At 38.6% G+C, this 24,148-nt stretch overlaps 1 protein-coding gene across 2 annotated transcripts; it reads left to right on the top strand.

Moving 5' to 3' along the window:
• Positions 1 to 3,315: 3,315 nt before the first annotated feature.
• On the top strand, positions 3,316 to 19,242 carry LOC306888315 (lysyl oxidase homolog 1-like). 2 transcript variants are annotated; one of them, XM_079446530.1, is made up of 7 exons: positions 3,316 to 4,690; positions 9,302 to 9,410; positions 9,692 to 9,829; positions 14,261 to 14,417; positions 14,513 to 14,608; positions 15,870 to 15,985; positions 16,289 to 19,242. In XM_079446530.1, exons 1-7 carry the CDS (start codon positions 3,694 to 3,696, stop codon positions 16,293 to 16,295), a joined length of 1,620 nt encoding a protein of 539 aa, XP_079302656.1. In that variant the 5' UTR covers positions 3,316 to 3,693; the 3' UTR covers positions 16,296 to 19,242. The 2 variants fall into 2 exon arrangements, with proteins under 2 accessions (XP_079302656.1, XP_079302657.1); XM_079446531.1 differs by lacking the exon at positions 3,316 to 4,690 and adding an exon at positions 6,572 to 6,779.
• Positions 19,243 to 24,148: the final 4,906 nt, after the last annotated feature.

The raw sequence follows: 24,148 nt of genomic DNA on the forward strand, positions 1-24,148 counted from the left end.
CATTTATAACTCTCCTAGTTTTAAACTCACTTTGTTGTCATAGTCTTGCCTTGTGTGTTTTCTAGTGTTTTGATTCTTGCCCGTGTTTCCTGGATTTACCCCTTTGCCTTGCCGTTTGGACTCTGTTTGCACCTCTCTTGGACTACTGCTCGTATACCTGGATTATCTCTCTGCCTTGCCCTGTTGGATATTGTTCGCTGATCATAGACTCTTGCTAGCCCTAGGATTGCTCTGTGTCTTGCCCGTACCATACCTGTTTGCCGTTGTTTGACCCTGCCTGTTTATTGACTATGTTTATAAATAAAAGCTTGCACTTGGATCTGCACGTCTCACGTCTTGTTCGCTCCATTACAGTAACTAAATATAAAAATGTGCACAGGGTTACGCTGTGCTGTTGTTGGCTGCCACAGCAACATCAATAAACTTAAGAAATTCCTGTAAAGTAGCCTACTGGATTATCACACCAGCAATCTGTCCATGTCCGGCAGTATATGCATTGAATTCTATGATAAACGCTGACAAGAGAAAACGAGCATGGCTTGCAATGCCTAGGTAAAATGCTGTGTGTGAAATAATAAAATAATGTGTTGAAATAATGTGTGCTCTTATCATTTTGCGTACAAAATCCCTTGAATTTCACCCCAACCTGCTGTATGTATAGGATACAATTAACTACTACAGTCGAGTTACTGCAAAATGTCATTGCAAAACTATAAAGTGATGGAACTATGGTGCTATGTCCTTTTTAAAACCATTTTCAAATGTTTAACATTGTATTATCAGTTAAGAAAAAAAAATGTTATTTTTACTAGAAACACGAAAGACCATAAAATGTAAAGCATTGTTCCAGTATGAGTTGGATGAGACTTCTGCATTCAGGAAAAAGGTAGATAGATTTTTTATTAAACAAATATACAAAAGATACAAAAATCTGTTTATGAATTAACTTACTTTGTAAGTATGACATCATAAAATAATAGTGCAATGGGTCGTGTGGACTAGATATTTCACATCATATTCCACATTAGAAGTGAAATGGACTACTTTTATGAATCCTTTAATGTTTAAAGATTGAACCACTATATTATGCAAATTCTCCTTTTTTTCCACAGAAGAAAGAAAGTCATGCAGCTTTGGAACGACTTGAGGGTGATTCAGTGATGACAGAATTTGGGTGAATATCATTGCAATAAATCTCACATAAGTAGTACAAATTCTCGTCTATAAAACTTGAACGGTCTCATTGGATAGATCTCTGTATAAAGTAAATGACTATTGTAATAAAAGATTATTGTGCTTTAGAAATCAACACAATGTGCTGATGTATAATTGGAGGGGAATTCAGTTGTTCACAGTAAGCACAGTTGAGAAAATGAATGGATTTCATCTTAATCACCTTGAGGTTCTTGCCTGCGGGGAGGGGTGATAAGAGGCAGTTGGCAAGATGTAAAGAGTCTCAGAATTCTAGACACTTACATGTCAAAGATGGAGGTGAGATCACAGCTAGTGATTTCTGGGGCTAAATGCGCAGTCATACCAAGTCTTCTGAGCTTTGGAGCTGCCAAAGCACATAGTGGTGGAAAGTTTAGTAAACTTTCTATCATTATCATCACATAAAACTATGGCATCCATTAATTGACAACCCAAATGTTTTGAGCAGTGAGTGTCAGAACAATCCCCTTAAGTTATTAAAAACCCTTAGTTGAAATGTAACGGGTATTAAAACTGAAGTTTTTCTTAACATAAGGAGCTTGTTGCAACCAGCTGCTGGCCATTAATAGTCAGAAGCCAGATGAGCCCCCATCTGTCTTTAGAAGTCAAAAATATATTCAGCCCTTAGTTGTTAACCCATCCAGCCAAAGAAAGCAGGAAAATCAATGCTGGGAGCTGATGCACTATTTCTTGGGATCAGCAGCCTTAACAAACTGTGTTTTTAACAAGTTTAAAGGGGTCATATGTAGCAATTTCATGTTTTCCTTTGATTCTGGAGTGTTAAGATGTTAGTTCATACATAAGATCTGTAAAGATTAAAGTCTCAAACCCAAAGAGATATTCTTTCTGAAAGTCAAGACTCATCCACGCCTTCCTAAAATGCCTCATTCAAACATGCCCTCACATATCTACATCACTGTGTGGATAGATTTGCATAACACCGAACAAATGTATACGCAAACAAAAGAATGCGTAACTTTTATTTTTGCTGTAGGACTGTTCATGTCGTGTGGAGACGCTGTGTGTTTCTAAATATGGTAAGGGGCGTAACATTTCCATCACACGCTTGAGGTATTCAGCCAATCAGAGCACAACGTGCTTTTCAGAATGATGAGGTTTGTAAAAATGTATGCATTTCAAAAAGGCAGAGCAGAGAGGATTGACGATAAAGTACGGTATGTGGAAAATATATATTTTTTTAACCTTAAACCGCGTAAACACAAAACACAAACACAAAATAATGTTCTTTTTCGCAACGTCATATGACCCTTTTAAATTGTACATGATTTATTATCTCAGTTCAGTCCACTCTAAAGATATCCAATGCAATATTTCAAAAATAGCATTTTGTCAGAAATGTATCTTCAATATTGTAACAGTGGTAGCTATAATTGGCTACAGAAGTAATAATTTGATTTTAGTTTGTGAGTTCAGCTCCTACTGGTAAAAATGTTTAATACCATGCACTCAGGATTAGTTTCCAGTCTTTATAGTTTATTTACATTATGCTAATATCTGTTACATATACCAATGTTTACTGAGTCTGGGCTCCTTCTGCATATTTAAATAAGGCTTGTTGAATTTTATTAGGTTTTGTAGTGTAAGTTATGCATATTTGCCTGCTTTCATCTATCTTTGGTTACTGGAAAGTGCTTTTAAATGGAACTGCTTATTCCGAATTCTGCTGACTTTTCTGGCCTCCTATCATGTACATAACTTGGATTTCTAAACATCCTGCTGTATTAATGTCCTCTCTTCTGCTGTGATGATGATGATGATGATGAGTGCAATAAATGTTGCTTGGAAATTGTGCTAGCACCTGGGTGGATGAACCTAGGCCACGCACCAGACATCCCTGCTTGTTCAGAAGGATCAAAGGAAGTCAGCGCAGGCACGCTAGATATTCAAGTCCCTTCACAGATGGTAATGTTGACTCTGGAAGCCTGTGCAAAGACCTGGCTTTGCTGGAATTTAGGAAACAGCTCTAGCACTAGGGCCATGTGGGATCTCAAAAAAAAGAACATGTTAGATTGAGTGAGCGAGGGAGCAGGAACGAGAGAGAGAGAGAGGGAGGGTGAGATGAGAACATTTTTTTCTTTTTTCACAGATCATTGTAAGTAGTCAGAGAGGCAAATAGTGACATGCAGAGGAGAGCAACAAGCAGTCGTCTCCAGAGAGAGCCTGAGAGCAATGCTCAGTCCACTGACAACAACTCAGCATCCGGACAGTAAGAAAGAGGGAGGTTTTTCATACTGCATCCTGCCCTGAGGCCTCAGAAATCATCTGCCTTCTTCACAGCAATGCCTGCACCACATACTGAACCAAGGACAAAGTTTCTTTACTGCATGTAGTCTGATTTTCACATGGACACTGTAAGCCCTCTATGCCTTTCCACCTTTAACCTGCTGGATCAAGGGATACAATTTGAAGTTTCGCTGTACACTCTTTTCTGAAATTATTTTCCATGCAAATTTTCTCAATATGCTGCCTGTGGTTTTCGTGACATGGTGGGTCTGGGTGTTGCTTGGAAGAGTAGGGGGACAGCCCCAATCTCAGCATCAATCTCAGACTGACGACTCAAACCCATGGAGACAGATGATTCAATGGGAGAACAATGGACGTGTGTTCAGTCTTCTCAACAGTGGGGCAGAATACGTCCCGGCTCGGGCTCAGGAGCGTGACAGGAACCCCCGAGTGCTTTTAGCGGACACTCCCAACCGTCGGTCACAGGGTGGGAATGTACGGAGGCAAGCACCCTCAAGAGGAAGTTCTGAGACTGTGAGAGGCCAAGCCAGACATCCGTTTGGGTTTGGCCAGGTACCGGACAACTGGCGTCAAGGTGCAGCTGGAACAGGTGAATCGAGTCGCTTCCAGTCATCTACCGGCTCTCGCTTTAGACAATCCTCCGGCTCATCCTCCTCTTCATCCTCATCCTCTTCTTCTTATCCACAGTATCCGTTGCCTCAACAGCCTCCTTATTCTGCTCCTCAGGACTCGGTTTGGGACAGGTCATACGAACCTCCCTTCCGTGGAACGGGGTACTCTACTGGTGGTGGATATGCCGGAGGAGGATATGGAGGAGGTGGGTACTCCACTGGAAGTTTTGGAGGAGGTAGCTATAATGGAGGGGGTCCTGCAACCGACGACAGGTATCGATACTATCCCTCTTACGGTCAACCATACCAAGCTGTTCCTGCCCAGCCTGCGCAGCCACCGGTCTCTGATGGATTGGACCACAGGTACATGCACAGTCTGTACAACGAGGACTCTCGAGATGCTGCAGTACCTGATTCTAGCAACACAGGCTCATCGTTCCAGCCTGCGGTGCAAAGCCCCCAGTATGAACAGTTTCCCCCCTTTGGAAGGCCCCAACCACAGCCCCCGTTTGTACAACCACCTCCACGCAACCCTCTCACCTCTAACAACGCAGAGAGCCCCAACATAAATACAGGGAGTGTTTATCGTCCTCAGCAAAGAGGTATGATGCATATCAACATCATATTCACTTGTGAAAGAATCTCTTTGTACATCCCACACCAGTGTTACTCAATAGTTTGCTTATTGGGTCATAGACCAGCAGTCCAGAAAGTATGTTTTGCAGATATTGCAGTGAATGCTACTGCGTTTCCTCATGATTCATGTGTCGAGCAAGGCTGCAGGCTGCTATGCTAAGTAAAGTTAATCACAGAGGAACTACAGTAGGTACTTAAGCTCTTGCACGGCTGGAGATTTGGGGAAATGGATGCATGTGTGGAGCTCATTTCAGATTCTCGCTCTCTCTCAAGAAAAGGAAGTGAGAAAAACAGAGAGACATTTAAAAAGTGTTGTTCTTCTGCCATCTCTTTGTGTTTCCTGGCAGCCCTTTGGATTTAGCAAACATATATAATCCAAGGGACTCAAACTGCACAAAATTGATTGTAAAGCTGTTTGCTTATGCAGCTGGTAATGGGCATTGCTTTTGAGCAGATTTTTCTGTTTATTTCCTCACAAGCAGTCAGTGAAAATTACTCTCTCCTAATGTCTGAGCATCTTTCATTCCCATCCTCCCATTGCCATTGTGTTTCAATTTACAATCAAAGAAGTTCCAAGTCCATCTTCATCTCAGAGGCTGGGTTATTGGAACCAGGTGTTGTGGGATGTGTGCGTGGGTGTAAGAGTATGTGGTAGTTGGTGTGTGTGCTTAGTGCCTATGGATCCTCGTTCCGCACAAAGAGGGCTCATTGTTTGAAGATTTGGTTCTGGTTTTGGTGATGACTGCATTGCGAGGGCTAAGGGTGAATGTTCCCTGTATTTGCTTTAGAGGGCGGGGTAAGGGGCTCAATTGGCTTGGTTGCTGCAGGGTGGGTGGTGAACATGAGAGGTGTGTGTTGGGGATTGTGGGGTGTTACTACATAAGGAGTGGGAGATGGAAAGTACCCAGCACACATGGGGTCCATTGCCTCAGGAAGCAGAAAAATATTTTGCTAGCCCCTAAATAAAAGTGTGTGTGTGTGTGTGTGTGTGTGTGTGTGTGTGTGCATATATGTGAACGTGTGTGAGGAGGCGGATGTGCGTAAGGCCTTTGGGACTGAGTTTCTGGCCACTGCCAAGGCTCATTTTGTAATATGAAATGGTCTTTGTATCTTGCTTGAGTCACTTCACGCACGACTAATCACCCTAGTTTACAAAATCTGGTCATAAGGGAAATGGGTGTAAACTCAATCCACTGGAAGGTACACATGTGGAAAAAATTTACATTACTCATTACCCAATGATGCAATCACAAACAAATAAGTTGAAATCAGAGCTCCAGCCTGTGGGAACATATATTATCTTTGAATCTGAGTCGTAGAAACCTAAATAACATTAGATGGGACGCATTTACTTGACTTGACTCATAGCATTAAACCTCTTTAAGGTGGATGTTAAGATCTGACTTGTATCTGACCAGTGGACATTCATTTATTTTACTTACATCTTCCTAAAAAACAGTATGCTGTCATCATATTTTTTTTAATTCTTGTGGACTTTATGGGGAATTTAAATCAACTTCAACACAACCTAAAGTTTATCTTAATCTACAGTTGTTTATAATTAATATTGGTGTAAAGCATGCATCCAGAGAACAGAATTTTGTGGAGATAAGTGCAGATTTTTTTAAGAAACTTTTGCTGGATAACCACAGTCTTTCACACTCTCTTTACACTGTTTACAAAAGCTGACCAAGGAAGTTTCCTGAGGCCTTTCCTGAGGTCTGTTTCAGACAGAGCTGGCAAACCAGTTGTGTACACAGAGGTGGAGATGGCAAAGCATTCACTGGAGTAGAGGGGCGGCACAAACTAGTCTAAAATAAGTAGACTGACCAAGGGCATTATATTTTATAGAGTGAAAGTTGCTCCCAACTCTAAACATGCCTCCAGCAGAAGTGAGATTAGATCTGCACTCCACATTGTTGCTTTGAAAAAAAACCTCCCTGCTGGAAACAGTTGAAATTTCATGCTACTCCAAGGTGGTTTATGTTTGTTATTGCTGGTCTGACTGTCGGCAAAAAATTCTGCTGGATGACCATCAAAGTCTTGCTGCTTAAGGTAATTAAGAGGCCAGTGGGACTCCGGTATCATACGCTGGAGTCCATCGGTCCTGATCTTCTCAACAGGGTTCTTTTCTCTGAAATCCATGACATGCAAAGCAGGAAAGCAAATATGCTGTCGCCTTCCCTTTGAAGAAATGTTAACGTCTACCTACGGACTTAGACTGCACTGTTATTATATTCATAAGATTATTTAGACATAATGTGAGCTTGTATTTTAAGTGTAAATAAAGGTGATAAGTAGTTTATGTACTGGCCCTATACAGAGTTTTATGAACTAGCTGTTAGCGCTAGCTTTGTTTTTCTTTTTTCTTTAACTTTCTCTTTTTTTTAACAAACTTGGTCACATGCCCCATTTGGATCCAGCAGGGAAGTGATCTCATTTTCGTTTCGCTGTCACCTCTCCCTCATCTTTTTTACTCTCTCTCTACGTGCAACACTTTGTTCTTTTTTTCTTATTTTTGCCTGACCTTGAAACCAGATGAGAAACAATGTTTGATGCATTATACTTTGAGGCTTCAGCATTACCTCCTCAAAACCCTCTTCATCTCTTGTGTATTTTGTCAAAGGCATGCTTATTTGGATACAGCCATTTTTCAACAAAAAAAAATGTTGTTGTTTTTTTTTACATTTAATAGTATGTAACATCAGAACAGCTCAGAACATTAAAGAAGCACATTTGTCCCCATGACAGTGTGTTATGAGACCTGACATTGTTATTATCCTTAAAAAAAAACGTCTGGGATTTTATGGTCATAGTTGATCTCCAAAGATGGTCCGTTTGCTGCTTTGGTGCACTTTTCTTGGTCTGTTTGCTTGTTTTAAAGGGATTTGATAGTCAGACTTGTCTGTTTGGTGGTTTTAGAATAGTTTTGGACATGTTCGGCATGTCAGTTTGATGGTTTTAGGGTGGTTTTCAGTTGGACATGCTGGTCTGTTTGGTAGTTTTCGAGTAGTTTTGGACATGTTCATCGTGGTCAGACTGTCACTGGTCAGTTTGGTGGTTTTAAAGTGGTTTTGGATACTTTTCAGGTGGCCAGGCATTTGGACACACTTTAGGTTGTCAGACTTGTCATTTTGGTGGTTTTAGAGTTTTGGACTCATTTCAGTTCATCAGACCAGTTGGTTTGGTGGTTTTGGACTTTTTTTAGGTGGTTAGACCAGTCAGTTTGGAGGTTTTAGAGTTTTAGACACTTTTTGGGTGGACAGCTTGGTGGTTTTTAGAGTGGTTTTGGGGTGTTTTTCAGGTGGCCAGGGTGGTCTGTTTGATGGTTTTAGAGTTTTAGATTGTTTTTCAGTGACCACTGACCAGGTGGTGGTTTTAAAGTAATTTAGACACATATCATGTGGGGTTCAGGGGGTTTTGGGTGTATTTTATTCTACAAACTAGCTGAAAATCAGCTTGACCAGGGTTGAATACCAGCCTAGACCAGCTATGACCTACTAAGACCATTTAAAGGGGTCATATGACGTTGCTAAAAAGAACATTATTTGGTGTATTTGGTGTAATGCAATGTGTTTACGTGGTTTGAGGTTCAAAAAATACATTATTTTCCACATACTGTACATTATTGATGTTGCTCTATGCTCCGCCTTTCTGAAATGTGTCGATTTTTACAAAGCTCATCGTTCTGAGAAGCGAGGTGTGCTCTGGCCAGCTATCCAGTGCATTGTGATTGGTGAAATACCTCAAGCGTGAGACGGAAATGTTACACCCCTTACCGTGTCGTGATGCCGTGTCCTGGCGTGACGAGACTAAAACAATAAAACCTTACCAGATACACAATAATGCATAAAAATATTTAGAAAACATTTAGAAAACTATTATATATATTATAAAACTAACTCATTAAGAATTATGTAAATATTTTTATTTCAGTTATTTGAGATGTTATAATAGTTCTCTAATTATGTTCAAATTGATTAAACTATAATTATTTAACAAATATTATATTTGAATAATAAACTGAGCGTGGGGGGGTGGCTTTCATCAGCGTGGGCGGGCCTTTGCCCGTCAGTCCTGCCTACGCCCCAGGTTGAACTGTTCTGGAACAGTGTTGTAAATACCACTGATTTTTAGTTGTGTACTCATTTGGGAAGTACTTTAACTTTCACAACGAAACACAGCGTCTCCATGACATGGCGACGGCAACAACAATACTACAGCGAAAATAAAAGTTATGCCTTCTTTCAATGAGTATACATTTGGGCGGTGTTATGCAAATCTTCCCACACCGTGATGTAGACATGTGGGGGCGTGTTTAAATGAGCCGTTTTACGAAGGTGTGGCAGAGTCTTAACTTTTATAAAGAATATCTCTTTGGGTTTGAGACTTTAATCTTTGCAACTTTAGAGATCTTGTATATGCACGAACAGCTTGTAACACTCCAAAGAGAAAGGAAAACAAGAAATCACATCATATGACCCATTTAAGAAGTTTTTTTTTCCCCCAAATTTCAGGAAATGAGCTTCAGCAGCTGGTTCTACTCTGTAACCCCGATGATGTCTCCCTTTTTTTAGGTTTGCCTGACCTGGTTCCTGACCCGAATTATGTCCAAGCCTCTACATACATTCAAAGAGCCCATATGTACTCCTTACGCTGTGCTGCAGAGGAGAAGTGTTTGGCCAGGTGAGAATCCTCAATTCTTCTATTTATGAAATGGCAAAACAAAGCTGGCCAGGCAGTATTTACACAATAACCCTCCCACACTCGTTTACAACTGTTTACACCATACCGTACAATAATACTTCAAGCAACTAACGAGAAGAGTGTTAGATGATGTCTGATGTAGAAGTATGGGTGGTGTCACGTCATATAAATTCCAGCCTGCTGTTATGAGCTCATCTCATATACACAACATGTTTCATTACTCAGTGCTGCAGTCCTTCATTAAGGTTTTTTCTCCTCAGCTCCGCCTATAGTGCTGACACCACAGACTACAGTGTCAGGGTTCTTCTGCGCTTCCCTCAGAGAGTGAAGAACCAAGGCACGGCTGATTTCATGCCCAACCGACCTCGTCACACCTGGGAGTGGCACAGCTGTCACCAGTGAGTCTCTCTTTTACATCTGTATATGTGGAGACCTCATGGGCATAGAATACACAGGGGACGCGGTGCACTTTTAATAAAATGTAAATCAGTCCCCCGCACTTTTTTCCCAGGCAGGTGTGTTCACGTACATATTTTCTAGGGCCAGTGTAAATCTACATTTGAAGTCAAAGAGACAGGATAGTTTATGCATGACCTGACGTTTTATTCACCAAATGAGGTGACGTGAACATTAAAGAGCACTAAACACTCTCATGCAGTGCTTGTTTCATTCATACTCGAAGCCAGAGGGCGCTCTCATGCAGAAAGTCCAAAACAGACTCATATAGAAATAATAACTTATGAAGTGCCAAGAAAAACACACTTCAAGTCAAGTCTTTACAAAATTTTGCAATTACCTATTTTACAGGATAAATATGAATAACAATCTTAAATAATACCTCTCTAATTTTATTTGTGACACAAAAAAACACCTGGAGATCTTAACGGTCTCTTTCCAGTTGACATCTTGAAATTGTGATCTCCAAAAACCAGTGGCTAAAGGAACACTGGAAATGTGGCAAATCGTTCTAAGATAATTATCATTAGATTTTGTTTCTTTTATATTTATAACTTCCAATTTAAGACTAAAATCTAAATTTGTTTTTTCAGCTATATCATTTCCTAATAATTGCCTAAGCTCTGAGGGAATTGCATTAAAAGTCCCAGAATGGATTATAATAGTGCCCTGTTGTGCAAGTATTCAATTGGTTTATATTCCTTACCTTGTATCAGAATCTAAATTAATTTTGGCATCGATTTATGTATTTGGTTCCACTTGGCGAAGGGCTGTTATCCTCCGAGGGGATTTCCATAACATGTCCAATCAGCTGGGCCTCGTGACAAGTGCAAATTAATGTCTGTCAGTACTTGTCAGGTCTGTGTTTATTCGCCTGTAGCTGTTCATTACATCACGTCTGCGTCGCGATCGAGATTTGTGAGAATTGTTCTGTTGCATCATGTTGAACATCATCGATGATGGCTGTCGCTCATGTCGGCTCAAATGGTCATCTGTCATTGAAAATGAGTGGTTTAGGATCTCACTGTAGCTGCAAATTTCTGCCAATCTTAATGTTCCTAATAATGGGTCCCCAAACTTGACCTGATCCACCTCAGAAAATAAATTAAAATGAACGATTAATGAAATATTAGGGCTGTCAGTTAAACATGTTAATTTAGTCTAATTAATTAAAAATGATATTGATAAATCTTACTGACTATACATAGAGAGAGAGAGAGAGACTATATATAGACTTCCATATAGTTTTGGGTCAGTCATAATTTTTTTTGATGTTTTTGAAAGAAATCAGCTGCATTTTTTAAATCAAAATTACTGTAAAAATAGTGAAATATTATTGCAATGTAAAATAACAGTTTTTTTTATGTAAATTGTCTACATATTATTTTTTTATATTGATGCATGTCATTAACTGAGATTAAATTTAATGAATTTTAAAATAATTTTAATTGGTATATCATGTAATTGATTTAATTGCAATTTTTAATTGGCAGACAGTCCTATTAAAAATAAATTGGAAGTGAATAATACAGTTTAATTCTGCAATAAATCAATAATGTAGATGAAAGTGTATTTGGTCTGTTGGTTTGAGTGATGCAATGGAAGGCTGAGATGCATTTAGATGTATTTTGTTTTTCTAAACCTGACTCGCATTAGCACCAACATTCATCCCAACTTCACTTTTCATCTCAAAATGAATGCAAGCGCTGACTGGAGTTCAGTCGAGATGCAGGCGAGTGTGAGTTTCTACGGCTGATGAGCATTTGCTCATGAACAGATTATTAATGTAACCTGAAAATGTCAGTACATGAAGTATTTAGCACTTTAACTCATTTCTAATGCAATTAGACAGCTGAGCGGTGTGATGACGGTGGTGCATGCGAACAAGCACCTGACTCTCTTTGAAGAAGAAGAACTGCAGGGAGATGTTTGTCAGTGAGCAGAAGATAATCTATAATTGCTGGCACATCTCCGCTTCGACATGTTGAATATTTTTGTAGAGATTGAAAGTGTCCTTGGCATCTCATTACTAATAGCTGAAATGAAAACTGCCGTAGCCGGCGAAACTGCTTTCCAGTGCTTTGACTGCTTTGATTTCTCTCTGCATGCACAAAGACAACAGCAAGGTGAAGTGCAGACATTTTAAAATGTTGTATTTATTTATTGCTGTTTTCAGCTATTTGCAAAGTATAAGTAAAACTAAAACGACAATAAGAATTATTAGTTGAGCCCCATTTTCAGGGGATCAAATGTAATTGGACAACTGGAGCTCATGGACATCAGCAGGGACTGGATTTCTTCTTTGTGATGCTTCACCAGGTCTTTACTGCGGCTGACTTCAGTTGATGTTTGTTTGTGGCTCTTTCTGCCTTTAGTTTTGTCTTCAGCGAGTGAAATGCGGCTCAATCGGGTTGAGATCAGGAATAATCCACTTTTTTACTTTCAAAAACTCCTGGGTTGCTGTTGCTGTATGTTTTGGGTCATCGTCTGTTTGTACTATGAAGTGCCGCCCAATCAGCTTTGCTGTATTTGACAGGACTAGGCTTTAGTTAAATGAAGACATTTAGCAGCTTTTATAAAAATGCTTTGGAAGAAAATGTGACAGCTGTGCATCTTGAGACAGAACAATGTGACTGGCATGTTTTAAGATATGTCAGAGCAAGGTATTTTTAGTTGAGACAGCTCAAACATGCATTTTAGTCTAGGACTAGCCTTAAGCCTCGTCTGTGAAACCAGGGGATAGACATGTACAGTAAATACATGTAAATATTTTCTAAATTATTTACAGTATTTGTCTATTTATATATACATAATAAATATACACAGAACACACACATATATTATGTAAATAAAAAAACTATTAATCGTTTGACAGCACTAATTTTAACTCATATTTATTTGGATTCAGTATAAGTCGGTTGCACATGTTAGAGAGTTGCCTTAAGTGATTAGTGTGTGTGTGTGTGTGTGTGTGTGTGTGTGTGTGTGTGTGTGTGTGTGTGTGTGTGTGTGTGTGTGCGATATATCATTCAAATGTAGTTTGCCCAGGGATTTGGCAACCGACCACTGAAAAGTCTGTCATCCCCTCATCAAATAAGATTTAATATGCTTGGCATATTATGGGAAATATAGTATCCCTGTGGAAACTCTGAACTCTGTCAGAGGAAAGTACCTGTTTTCCCTGCCGCAGTCCTTCAGGTATTTCCACAGCTTTCCAAGAAAACACTTTTGCCAAAAAACCAAGCAGACGGTAAGAAACTGTGGCGTGACACGTAGAGTCAGACTCCTGACGCTCCTGCAGGAATATTCATGCTTTTCTAACACTTGACCAGAAACAGAGAGCATTGCTTTAAATTATTATTTCCATGTTTATCGATCATTATTTATTGATTGATTTATGGCTGTCAAACGTTTGTCTATATTATTGATATATTACATGGCATTCCTGTAGCTCAAATAGTAGAGCATGGCGCTAGCAACGCCAAGGTCATGGGTTCGATTCCCAGGGAAAGCAAGAGCTGATAAAATGTAGAAACTATAACGTGAATGCAATGTAAGTCAGCGTCTGCTAAATGCATAAATGTATTATTGATGTGTTTTTTGTTTTGTTTTTTTACATTGAGATTTTAACATTAATAGATTATTTTACAGTAGGTGCTTCAATGTAACAAACTGTAATGCTATGGATGCTGTAGGTGGCAGATCGTGTATAGCCTTTTCTCACAGCAGCTGGAATAATTTATCATTTTGATGGTGGATTGTAATCCAAAAAGGTTTGTGTTTATGAAACACATGTGACTGGCATTAGATTATATTCCAGTTTGAAATATGCATCTGATTACAGATAGCCTACGTGGGATTACACAAGATTTGTATTTTAAAGAGAACCAGTTCTAAAGATGAATAATTTGCTTTTTGGGCTAAAATAATTTCTTTATATGAATTTTGAATGCTATGACAATTAGAGATTAGACTGTACAGAAAACTAAATCTACATGTAGTCTAACGCTAATATATACACGCAATGCTTAACATGAACAATTTGAGAACAAAGTATAACCAAAATTAGTAAATAATTAGTAATAATAATTTGCACAGTTTGATGTGATATGAGCTAATTAACCGATCGTTAGATTTAATCACCATTGGTAACACGATTTAATTGTAATTTGTTTTTCCTCAGTTGGTCAGAACAAAAGTGGCAGACTTGTTACTTACTCGTTCAGATGATATCACTTACTGATTCAGTATACAAAGAGGCTAAACTTATGGACTGCAGCTTTAATAATAATAATAATAATAAAATAACACTAGGTGTTATTGCCATGGTCCTTTTTTCATGCCAGTGTCGTCTCTTCTCTCTCTCCGATCAGACATTACCACAGTATGGATGAGTTCAGTCACTACGATCTGTTAGAGGTCAGCAGCGGCCGGAAGGTGGCGGAGGGACACAAGGCCAGCTTCTGTCTGGAGGACACGACCTGCGACTTCGGCCATCTCAAACGATACGCATGTACTTCACACACCCAGGTATACTTCTGAGACACATTCTCTTGATTGATAATAAAATTATTAGTATGCCATTGTTTTTTTTTGATTATACTAAATTTGTTTTAATGTTCCAGGGTCTCAGTCCAGGGTGCTTTGACACATACAATGCAGATATTGATTGCCAATGGATTGACATCACTGATGTTCAGCCAGGAAACTATATACTCAAGGTAACATTCTCAAAGACGACCAAAACATTTACACTCTGTCTTCTATTTCACACCGAATGTGTTTTTCTTTTTTATAACCTTCTAAGAGAGTCTTCTCAGAGAGTATCTTGTATCTAACACATCAACAGAATACAATACGTCTCGCTAAAGGTTTGGCATGAAGAGACGTTTGATGTCACGCATGTCGTCCAACTCTTCTTTCTTATGGATGATGCTGGTGCAATGAGTTCGGTATGCGTACGGTACAGCCTGTGCTCATAAATAAGACAGATACAGACATGCCTCTTCAGGCAGATCCCAGCCGCTCACTTTCTGACCTTCAGCAAAACAACAACACAACAGATGAAGTACACCGCTGTTAAAAGAGGTTGCATTACCTTCTGCTTTCAGGCTAAGTTTTTAATATGCTTTCATAGCAACGGATGACTGAACGGCAAGCACTCTCTGCAGAAATGGGAAGAATTGCCAAAAAATGTCTCCTAGTCAAGGCAAGAGACTGATAGACAGAAAGCTATTAAATGTAGAGGCTATTTACTTTGTCCACAGATGACAGGTGCGTTTCTGCATATATTTTTGGTGAGAAAAATATTTCAAAGTCAACTTTTCATTGTTTTATGTTAAATTTATCCCACTTTCACCCATCAATACTGTCCACCAGAGCCTAAAACTACAATTTTTCTACATCTGCCAATGGCTATAAAACTGTATGTGCATTACTTCATATGCATTTTATGCATTTATTTATTTTAAAAAACAAACCAATAAATAAATATTACTAAATTACAATTGTATAATAATAATAACAATTATTATTGTTATTATTGATGTTATTATATAACAACAGTACAATTAAAATACTAATATTTATGGTTATTTTTTATTTTGTCTTTGTTTTTAAATGTTAAACCATGGAGCATTTATTTTGGTGGAAAGCCACCGGAAAATGCTTCTCTTTTGTTGACAACAGATTTCTAAACCATTTTCATTACAACATGGGAGGATGTTTGGCACATGTTGTATTTCAAATGAAGTTTATATAATTACAACACAGTCTTTGCAGTTTGATAATCAACATTAACCATATCATGTTCGCAGGCCTAGTTAAAATTTATAATAAAACAAAAAAAGTAACCAGCCAGCTGGTGAGCAGCACTGCTTTGTGTACTCACCAACTCTGAATTTGGCAAGTGTTAATTGATGTTTTATGGGGTGCACTTACTTTTGCACTGCACTGAAGGTCTAAATTCTGTTTAAATTCCAGCTCCAGGTTAACCCAAAGTACTTGGTGCATGAGTCGGACTACACCAACAATGTAGTCAGGTGCAATATCCACTACACAGGGCGCTTTGTCAAGACAACAAACTGCAAAATATCCCAGTAAGTACAAATTGCTTTTTGATTATGTTAATGGATCCATAATGTGTGGCATATATTCATCTGCACGCTTTTCCAAAAAGAGTTTTCACTGCAGAGCCATAGAAGGACCATTTTGGGTTTCAGTGATCAGCTCATAAAAGGACCATGTTTTTCTTAGTGCTTTAATAATCTAAAGAACCTTTTGGTCAATGGAAATGGATGGGAAATGTTCTTCATGGAACCATCAATACCAATTAAGAACATTTAATTTTCCACATCTATGAAACTCAACAGAGCAAATGACTGTTTCTTCTGCTCCTATAGGTCATGATCTGTCAGATCCGGATGAATCTCCATGGAAGAGCTGTTCCATTACAATGTGAATGGAATTCCTGGTTCGGTTGTGATTGCTTATTGCATTTGTCTCGGTTCCCGTTTTTGTGCCGTTCTTGTGAAGCTGGGAGGAGCACACATAATGTCACACTCACGCAAAACCAAACACACACTGAGGAATCCCATACTTCACAGCACACCGCAGACCAACGTCTATTTTCCCTCCGGCCACCCCATTAACCCTGGTTTTTCATAAAAACACACATTCGCTGCCCCCAATTAAGTCTAATTCCTTCACCATTTTTAAGTGGCTTACATCGCTGGAATGCAAAGTGAGATCAGGTATGGCATTGTTGAACTGTAATTCTGTCATTCAGATCAGGAAAATCAGCAACTGGAAACAAGCCTCCTTTTTTCCAAGCCTCTCTCTTTGTCTGTGTCACTTTAGCAAAGGTGCAGTATTGAAGAAAGAGTCGTATGAGAGAACAGCCAGCCTGTCAGTCATCCTCCAGCTAACCAATTAAGTAAAAAGTGGTTTTAGTTTGAATGAGGGGCCTGGGAAAAAATAGCTTTGGGATTAAAGCACTTTGAATAAATGTCTCGAATACAAAAGCTGGAGGCAGTTTATCAAGGTGTTTTTTTTTTTTACCTGGGAGGTTTTTGTCTTTTACTTAACCTGCTGTGATTTACATTAAATTGGATTGTAATGTTGCCTTTTTTTTGTCCATTGATAATGCAATGAAGCAAACTACTTAAATTCAAGCAATACTTGAGATGTTCCCCCTACAAGCAGCTGAAGCTCTATCAGTTTGGTTTTCAGTGATTAAATAAATATTCCAGGTTCAATACAAGAATTAACCGACATAATTTGTGGCATAATGTTGATTACCACCACAAATAATTTAAGTAATTACACTGAACCCCTTGCAATGAAAGTAAATGGGGCCAATTTTGGAATTAAAATAGATTCTTCTGTTAAAAATTGTGCATCATTTGAGCTGTCATTTTAGCATTATCATACCAATGAAATTGTAAAATTGGATGTAACTTTACGCACAAACAAATTAGTGATTTTCTGCAATAAAAACAGCTTGTGGCTGTACTATTGAAACAAGTATGAGCATCTGGTTTTATTTAGTTTATGGATTTTCCCCATTCACTTCCATTGTAAGTGCTTTAAAACTGTAATGCTTTTTAAAGAAAAAGTTTATTTTTTTGTGTCAGTGACAGTTTTATCCAAAAGAGACTTGCATTGCTTTCAAGGCATGCACTTTATCAGTTCATGCATTCCCTGGGAATTGAACCCATTACATTGCTGTTGATCTACATTTCGATGTATGCATTTGGCAGACGCTTTTATCTAAAGTGACTTACAATGCTTTCAGGATATGCATTTGATCAGTTTTTGCATTATCTAGGAAATTTGCTGTTGCTAGTGGCATGATCAACATTAACATGTATGCATTTGACAAATGCTTTTATCCAAAGTGACTTACATTGCATTTAAGGTATGCATTTTATAAGTCAACACATTCCCTGGGAATCAAACCCATGACTTTGCTGTTGCTAGTACCATGACCTACATTTACATTCATGGATTTGGCAGACACTTTCATGCAAAGTGATTTACATTGCATTTAAGGTATGCATTTTATGAGTCCATGCATTCCCTAGGAATCAAACCTATGACCTTGCTGTTGCTAACTGCATGATCTAAATTTACATGTATGCATTTGGCAAACACTTTCATGCAAAGTGAATTACACTGCATTCAAGCAATTCTTTTTTTTTTTCAGTCAGTGCATTCCCTGAGAATCAAACTCATGACGTTGTTGTTACTAACTGCGTGAGCTACATTTGCATTTACCAGACAGTTTTATCCAAAAAAGAATTGTATTGCATTCAATGTATGCATTTTGTCAGTTCCCTGGGAATTCTAATGCCATGATCTGTTATTTAAGCTGCAGAAACATTGTCACAAGAGTTGTCGTATTGAACTTGTATATTCAAGCCAGGAATATTCCTCGAGTGTTGAGATTGTAAACCTTAATTTTTGAGATTTACTTGTTCTGACGTCCATGTTGGAACATATCTTTTACTGCCAACACTGGTCAGCTGCCACAGGTCGCCATATATGATACAATTAACCACTGATGCATGCCATTATCTAGGTAAGAAATGAATTTATTTTAGCATATTATATTCATACCCACTGTTCTCATGTACTGTGTGGAGGAAAATGCTGTACTTGCTGTGTTACACTCCAGGAATTCATATTTCTTTGTATCTGAAATTGAGATTTATGCCTTGATCGTTAAATCGAACACAGAATTAGTTGATACTACTGTTGTAAAGCTAACATTGCATAACTTGATGTTACTGACAGCCTTAATTCTATCCGTACCTACCTCGGAAAGAGAAAGTTAAACATATGCAGTGAAAAAGAGCTCCTTATGACGCTACGCTTGAAGAGCCCTAAATGACAAACATCAAACACATATGCTATAATCTAATAAATTCTGTTAAATGCATACAAAACAAGCTTTCTGTGAGGGTCGTCAGATATGTGTGAATGGAGCGTGTGTTCTGATGCATCACACGCTTCAACCAAAGCTAAATGAATTCCTTTCTGTGGTGAGCAGTTCTTTTATTATGAAAACATGTTACAGTGTTTTCCATTATCAAGATCAGATCAAATGCAGAACAGACTTTGTCTTATCGTATCTCTTTATACTCTGCATAAATGATTATTATAACATTGTTTATAGTGTAGACAGTAAGTTTGTTTCTGGTTTTGTGGTCCATGACACTTGCATATCAATCTCTTTGAGTTGTTGCTATCATTGTTGTGGTTGTCGGTTTTATTTTTTTGTGCTCAGAATCATCTTAGAGTTCATACTGGATCTTTAAATAAAGACTGAAGTATATACCAGCTTTTTTAGTGCAAGTGCAGTTTCATTTTTTGACTTCAGACAGTCTAAATTCAGTTGAAGTGGTTGGAAAATACAATTCTGCCTCACACTCATCAAACTGCTAAAGTGGCCGAGTTCTAGGGAAAGTTTCCCATCTGCCGTCTGTGTTTGCACAGAACATGTACTGTACTGAATGCCAGCGGTTTTGGCGTACCGAAACAACATTTTGATTAAGAATTAGGCCAGTAATAAGAACTCTGTAACCCCAGAAGCAGAGCAAAAACTGACATCACATTCACTTGTTTTAAACAACAATCTACACTTATAAACATCACAGTTAAATACTTAAAGTGCAGGTAAACGGGAAAGAAACGATTAAGAACACTTGAAATGCCTCTCCTTCCCCAAAACACACACGTTCCAGCTTGAACAGATGACTACAAAGAGTACCTTGTGTTTGGCACATGATTTTCCCATTATAAATTGATAAAACATTTTTGTTTTGTATCAGCCTGCTTTGATATATAATATGAAAAGTAATAAACATGTCATTTCTGAAAAAGACAGTGATGCCAAAGTTTACAAAAGGGAAAGCCAGAACACAATGAGCCTTTGTTAAGCGTTTGGTAAGCTGGAGAATGCTATGAGATGCTGGCTAAGCAACAAAAGATTTGTATTATTATAATTATTTGTATTTTTTGGCACCAGCTGATACCCTAGTTTGCGTATATACTATAAATATGAATGAATCCATGCATGTATAAATAAATGCATGCATGCATTTTAGTTTTTGTCTGTTCTTCAAATCAGGGAATGGCTTCTTTAGCATAAACAATGCTTTTAATAATTTTGAGAGACCACTGGTGTGAAAACCCGTTTTAGTGAGTGTGAACTGTGCAGTTTATAGACTACATGCTTGTGTGTTTTCAGTGAGAAAAGAACGCCAAATAAGAGGGGTAAGACCGAGTCAGAGACCTATTAGTGAATTCCACTAACATGACATCAGATTAAGAACAGAACGAGGAGCCATTTTCAGGAGAGCGCCAAGTAATACGTGTGCTTGGGTTTTAGAGTAAACACGTGCGCGAGCTGATTTCCTTCACTGAGAGAACAGTCTTAAGGTCTGCAAGCCCTCAACAAGAAGAGAGCAAAGATGACAGCGAATAGAAAGAGAAAATATAAATGCCAGACCAGCAAACCAGCATAAACCGGCTGTTCTTTCTTGCATTAGCTGATTACCAGACTGATCTAGTTCGGTGGTTTTAGAGAGGTTTTAGCCTTAGTTCAGGCTTGTAGACCAGTTTGCTGACCAGCTAGGCCATGCAGGCTGGAAAACCAGACAGAGCTTCTGAAAACCAGTTTAGACTAGCAAGATGGTAGGAATGTAAAACAATGGAAAATACATTCACGTTTCGTATGTGAGGGCAGATGCTCGAGTGACGCAACAACATGTAACAGTTCTTCAATTAAGTCATTTGTGTTATGAAGCTTGTTATGACTCAGAAGTCATAACATTCAGAAACGAAGAAAGCCACTGCAATAATGTCACCAGAGCATAACTGCATTTTAGTATTTAGTAAATATTCAGTCGCCTCCACTGACCAGCTCATAATGTATATGCAACATGCATTAAGGTATTGCACATGTATGCAGGGAATTTTTGAATCCAATTGAGAAAATAGTCATATTCAAGGATTTAAATGCTTAGGGTATTTTTTCCTGTTGATCAGATTATTTCAGGTCTCCATCACCTCTTTTAATTTAATTCAGATCAAATGAGGTGTTTTCGTGAGCCCAGCTAACAGGGAACTTTAGCTCTGAGGTTTTCTGAAAGTTATGAAAAAAGTTCTTCCAGTAACGTTTATAGAACGTTTATTCAGAGTTATCTGGTCTTTAATAATATTAAAACGTTAGCACAAAACCATTATTTATACATCATTCATGATGTATTTTGGTTGGGCGTTTAATGCTTAATGTAAAATGGGGCTACTTGTTTCAAAACATCCAAAGAACATTCAAGAATAACATTCCCATACTCTTTCATTTAATAAAATAAAATACAAATTGAACATTCAGAAATAATGTTTTCATAACTTAATGCAATGTCAGAAAAACTTCCTTAGAATGTATTTCTGGCTTGAGTCATCAGTCCGATTATAAACAGATTATTTGGGTGCCCGTAAAAACGTAGCTAGTAAAGCCATATTGTTTACATACAAATCCAATGGAGCATTTGATCTGCTGTTCAATATTCATCGAGCATGACTTGTGACGATAAAGTAAGTTGAAAACATAACAGCAGGCGGTCGACCTGAGATGTTTGTGCAGTGAGCTTGTTTTGCTCTCACGACATCACGACGCGGTGGTCTGGATGTGGTTGTGATTTATCTCCAGACTAGTGCCGGCGTTCTCCACCATTAAATCAAATGATTAACAACTCGGACTCAGTGGGAGATTATCTTGAACTGTTCAGATGTGAAGAGGGAGACAGAGTGCCGCGGTAAATAATTCACTTATGCTGAAAAACAAAAGTGTGAAGATATTTAACTTCAGCATCTGTGAGCGGCTTGTTTACTTGTTGCAAACGCGTCTCGTGGCGCGCCGAGGCCGTTCTCCTGAGCTAAAGAATTCCTCATCATCTCTATTTATGTGTGCCATTAGGATTGAAGGTCTTGGAAGAAAGAAGGTGAGATGTCTTGGCAGTCTAGCTCATGGCAGTAAACACCGGGAGTTCCTTATTCGTGCCGCATCGCTCCTGTCCTCGGTGAAGATGATTTTCCATAGCCTGCTTTCCACCCTCAATTCTCAGTTACTCACAAATGGGCCGTTCCTGAGACAACAAGGGAGCAATGGGGGAATAAATTCTCATTACAGAGGTGCTACTAACAGAGGGCAAAACTGTCGCAGGGATACGCCTGTTTATAGACTCTCAGACAATTGGAACAAATGACTGGGAACGGCTCTGGAGTTGCTTATTTTACAGGTTCTTCTCAGTCCTGATGAGGCTTTAAATTCACAGATGCTGATGTGGTGCAATGGTTTAAAACATTGACAACTTTGGGACATGGTGGCTCAAGAGAGCTGATCCAATGCAAATCACACAGGATGAGGCCATTGGGTTTTAATTCAACTGGCAAAGCAGATGACTGTTGTTCCGTTCGAGCTATGCAACATACTGACCGTTATAAAACTGAACTATCTATCTATCTATCTATCTATCTATCTATCTATCTGTCTGTCTGTCTGTCTGTCTGTCTGTCTGTCTGTCTGTCTGTCTATCTATCTATCATATAAAGAAAGTTAATCTCAACATTATGGTCAAGAGAACTATGATGCTTAATAGCACATCATGTTGTGAAATAGTACATTGCGGGTGCATCAGTAGCTTACAGGCATGATTATAATTCATAAACAATGAGTCCCATCATTAAATAAAAGCGGAGAAGAAAAAGTCTAAAAATCAGCCAGAGGCGTCGGTTAAAAGTTTAAATAAAGTTTGGATTACATTATCTGTTTGCAATTGTTTGCAGGGACGTGATGAATGCTGTACACAAGTAGACAACAAAAGACAAACAACAGCTGATGTTACGCAAGATTACGAAGGACAAACTGATTGTTTGTCCTCAAAACATGGATCTACCAGATGCTTTTATTCAATGACTTTCAACACTGCACACCAAGTACACACACACACACACACATACATACACACACACACACACACACACACACACACACACTCGAACAGTGAGGCCAATTCCTTTATTTTTGCTGTAGACTGTAAACATTTGGGTTTGACATCAAGAGATGAATATGAGATGAGAGATTAAGATTTTATCTTTTATTTACAGGTATTTTCATCTGGATCTGATACACAACTTAGAAGATAGCACCTTTTCTTGGAACCCACCCATTTCTTATGTTTTACTTTTGGAGGACACTGTATATATATATATATATATATATACACTGTATACATTTTCAACAGTGTAGATTATTTTACTCTCTCTAAAAAGTTTTAAATTACTAATTACTAATTATTTTCTAAATCCTATGCCAACCTCGACCAGTTGAACAATACAAGGATACATTTTAACATTAAATCCCTTACTTCATTTATATATATATTCATGTGCAAATAAAGCAGTTCATGACCCAGACTTTGCAAAGCAACATTTCTTAGATTCACTTTATTATATCTCAAAACAAGTAAGAATCTCCTCAGATGTTTATGTGTAAAGCAGCACTGATTGTGAAGCTCAAGAGCGTGTTGACCATAAAGTAAAGGAGAATTCCATAAAAGAATAAGAAGGAGACAGAGGACAGAGGACATCATAGCATAGATATTTCTACACGGTGTGTCTGCAGTGTGTGTGTGTGTGTGTTTATAAAACCCAAGGATGAAGCTCTCTCACCCTTGAGCTGGAGGACATAAAGCCACTCTGTTTGCTGGACTCTGGGCTGGAGAACTGACTTCCTCTGTGTTCCCCTTCAAATACATTTTATTCCTCTTCTCCCTCTTTTATCCAGCCTCTCTGCACCCGCATCACGACCTAAAGCCATATTTACCATGCTTGAATTGCCCGTCATGTTCCCCCTGATAGTGTTTATCACAATATTGATAAGGTTCAGGCCACTGGGCCGGCCCAGAATGAAATCCTGTTCTTTTGAGTAATGGCTGTTGATTTTGGAGTGGTAATGCAGCATTCTGGAAGAGCCAGCTGTTGTCTCACACTTGCCATGGAGATCCGAAAACCAAAACAGACAGATGAAGTCATGTCCCAGCCACCATTACTTTATCATGCCTTCATGCCCAGGCCAAGAATACTACACCGAATGTCTAACGGACTTTCTCAAGGGACAAAGAACCCTGCAGATGAACTATGTGAGCTGTGTATTTTATACACTGTGCTGCACCATGTCCTGTAATGAATAATGC

This window comes from Barbus barbus, assembly GCF_936440315.1.
Source record: "Barbus barbus genome assembly, chromosome: 22".
NCBI classification, from domain to species: Eukaryota; Metazoa; Chordata; class Actinopteri; order Cypriniformes; family Cyprinidae; genus Barbus; species Barbus barbus.

Coding starts and splice junctions, on each gene's coding strand:
- LOC306888315 (XM_079446530.1), top strand. CDS start 3,694: ATGCTGCCTGTGGTTTTCGTGACATGGTGGGTCTGGGTGTTGCTTGGA. Junction 4,691..9,301: donor TTATCGTCCTCAGCAAAGAG/GTATGATGCATA, acceptor CCCTTTTTTTAG/GTTTGCCTGACCTGGTTCCT. Junction 14,418..14,512: donor CATGTACTTCACACACCCAG/GTATACTTCTGA, acceptor TTAATGTTCCAG/GGTCTCAGTCCAGGGTGCTT.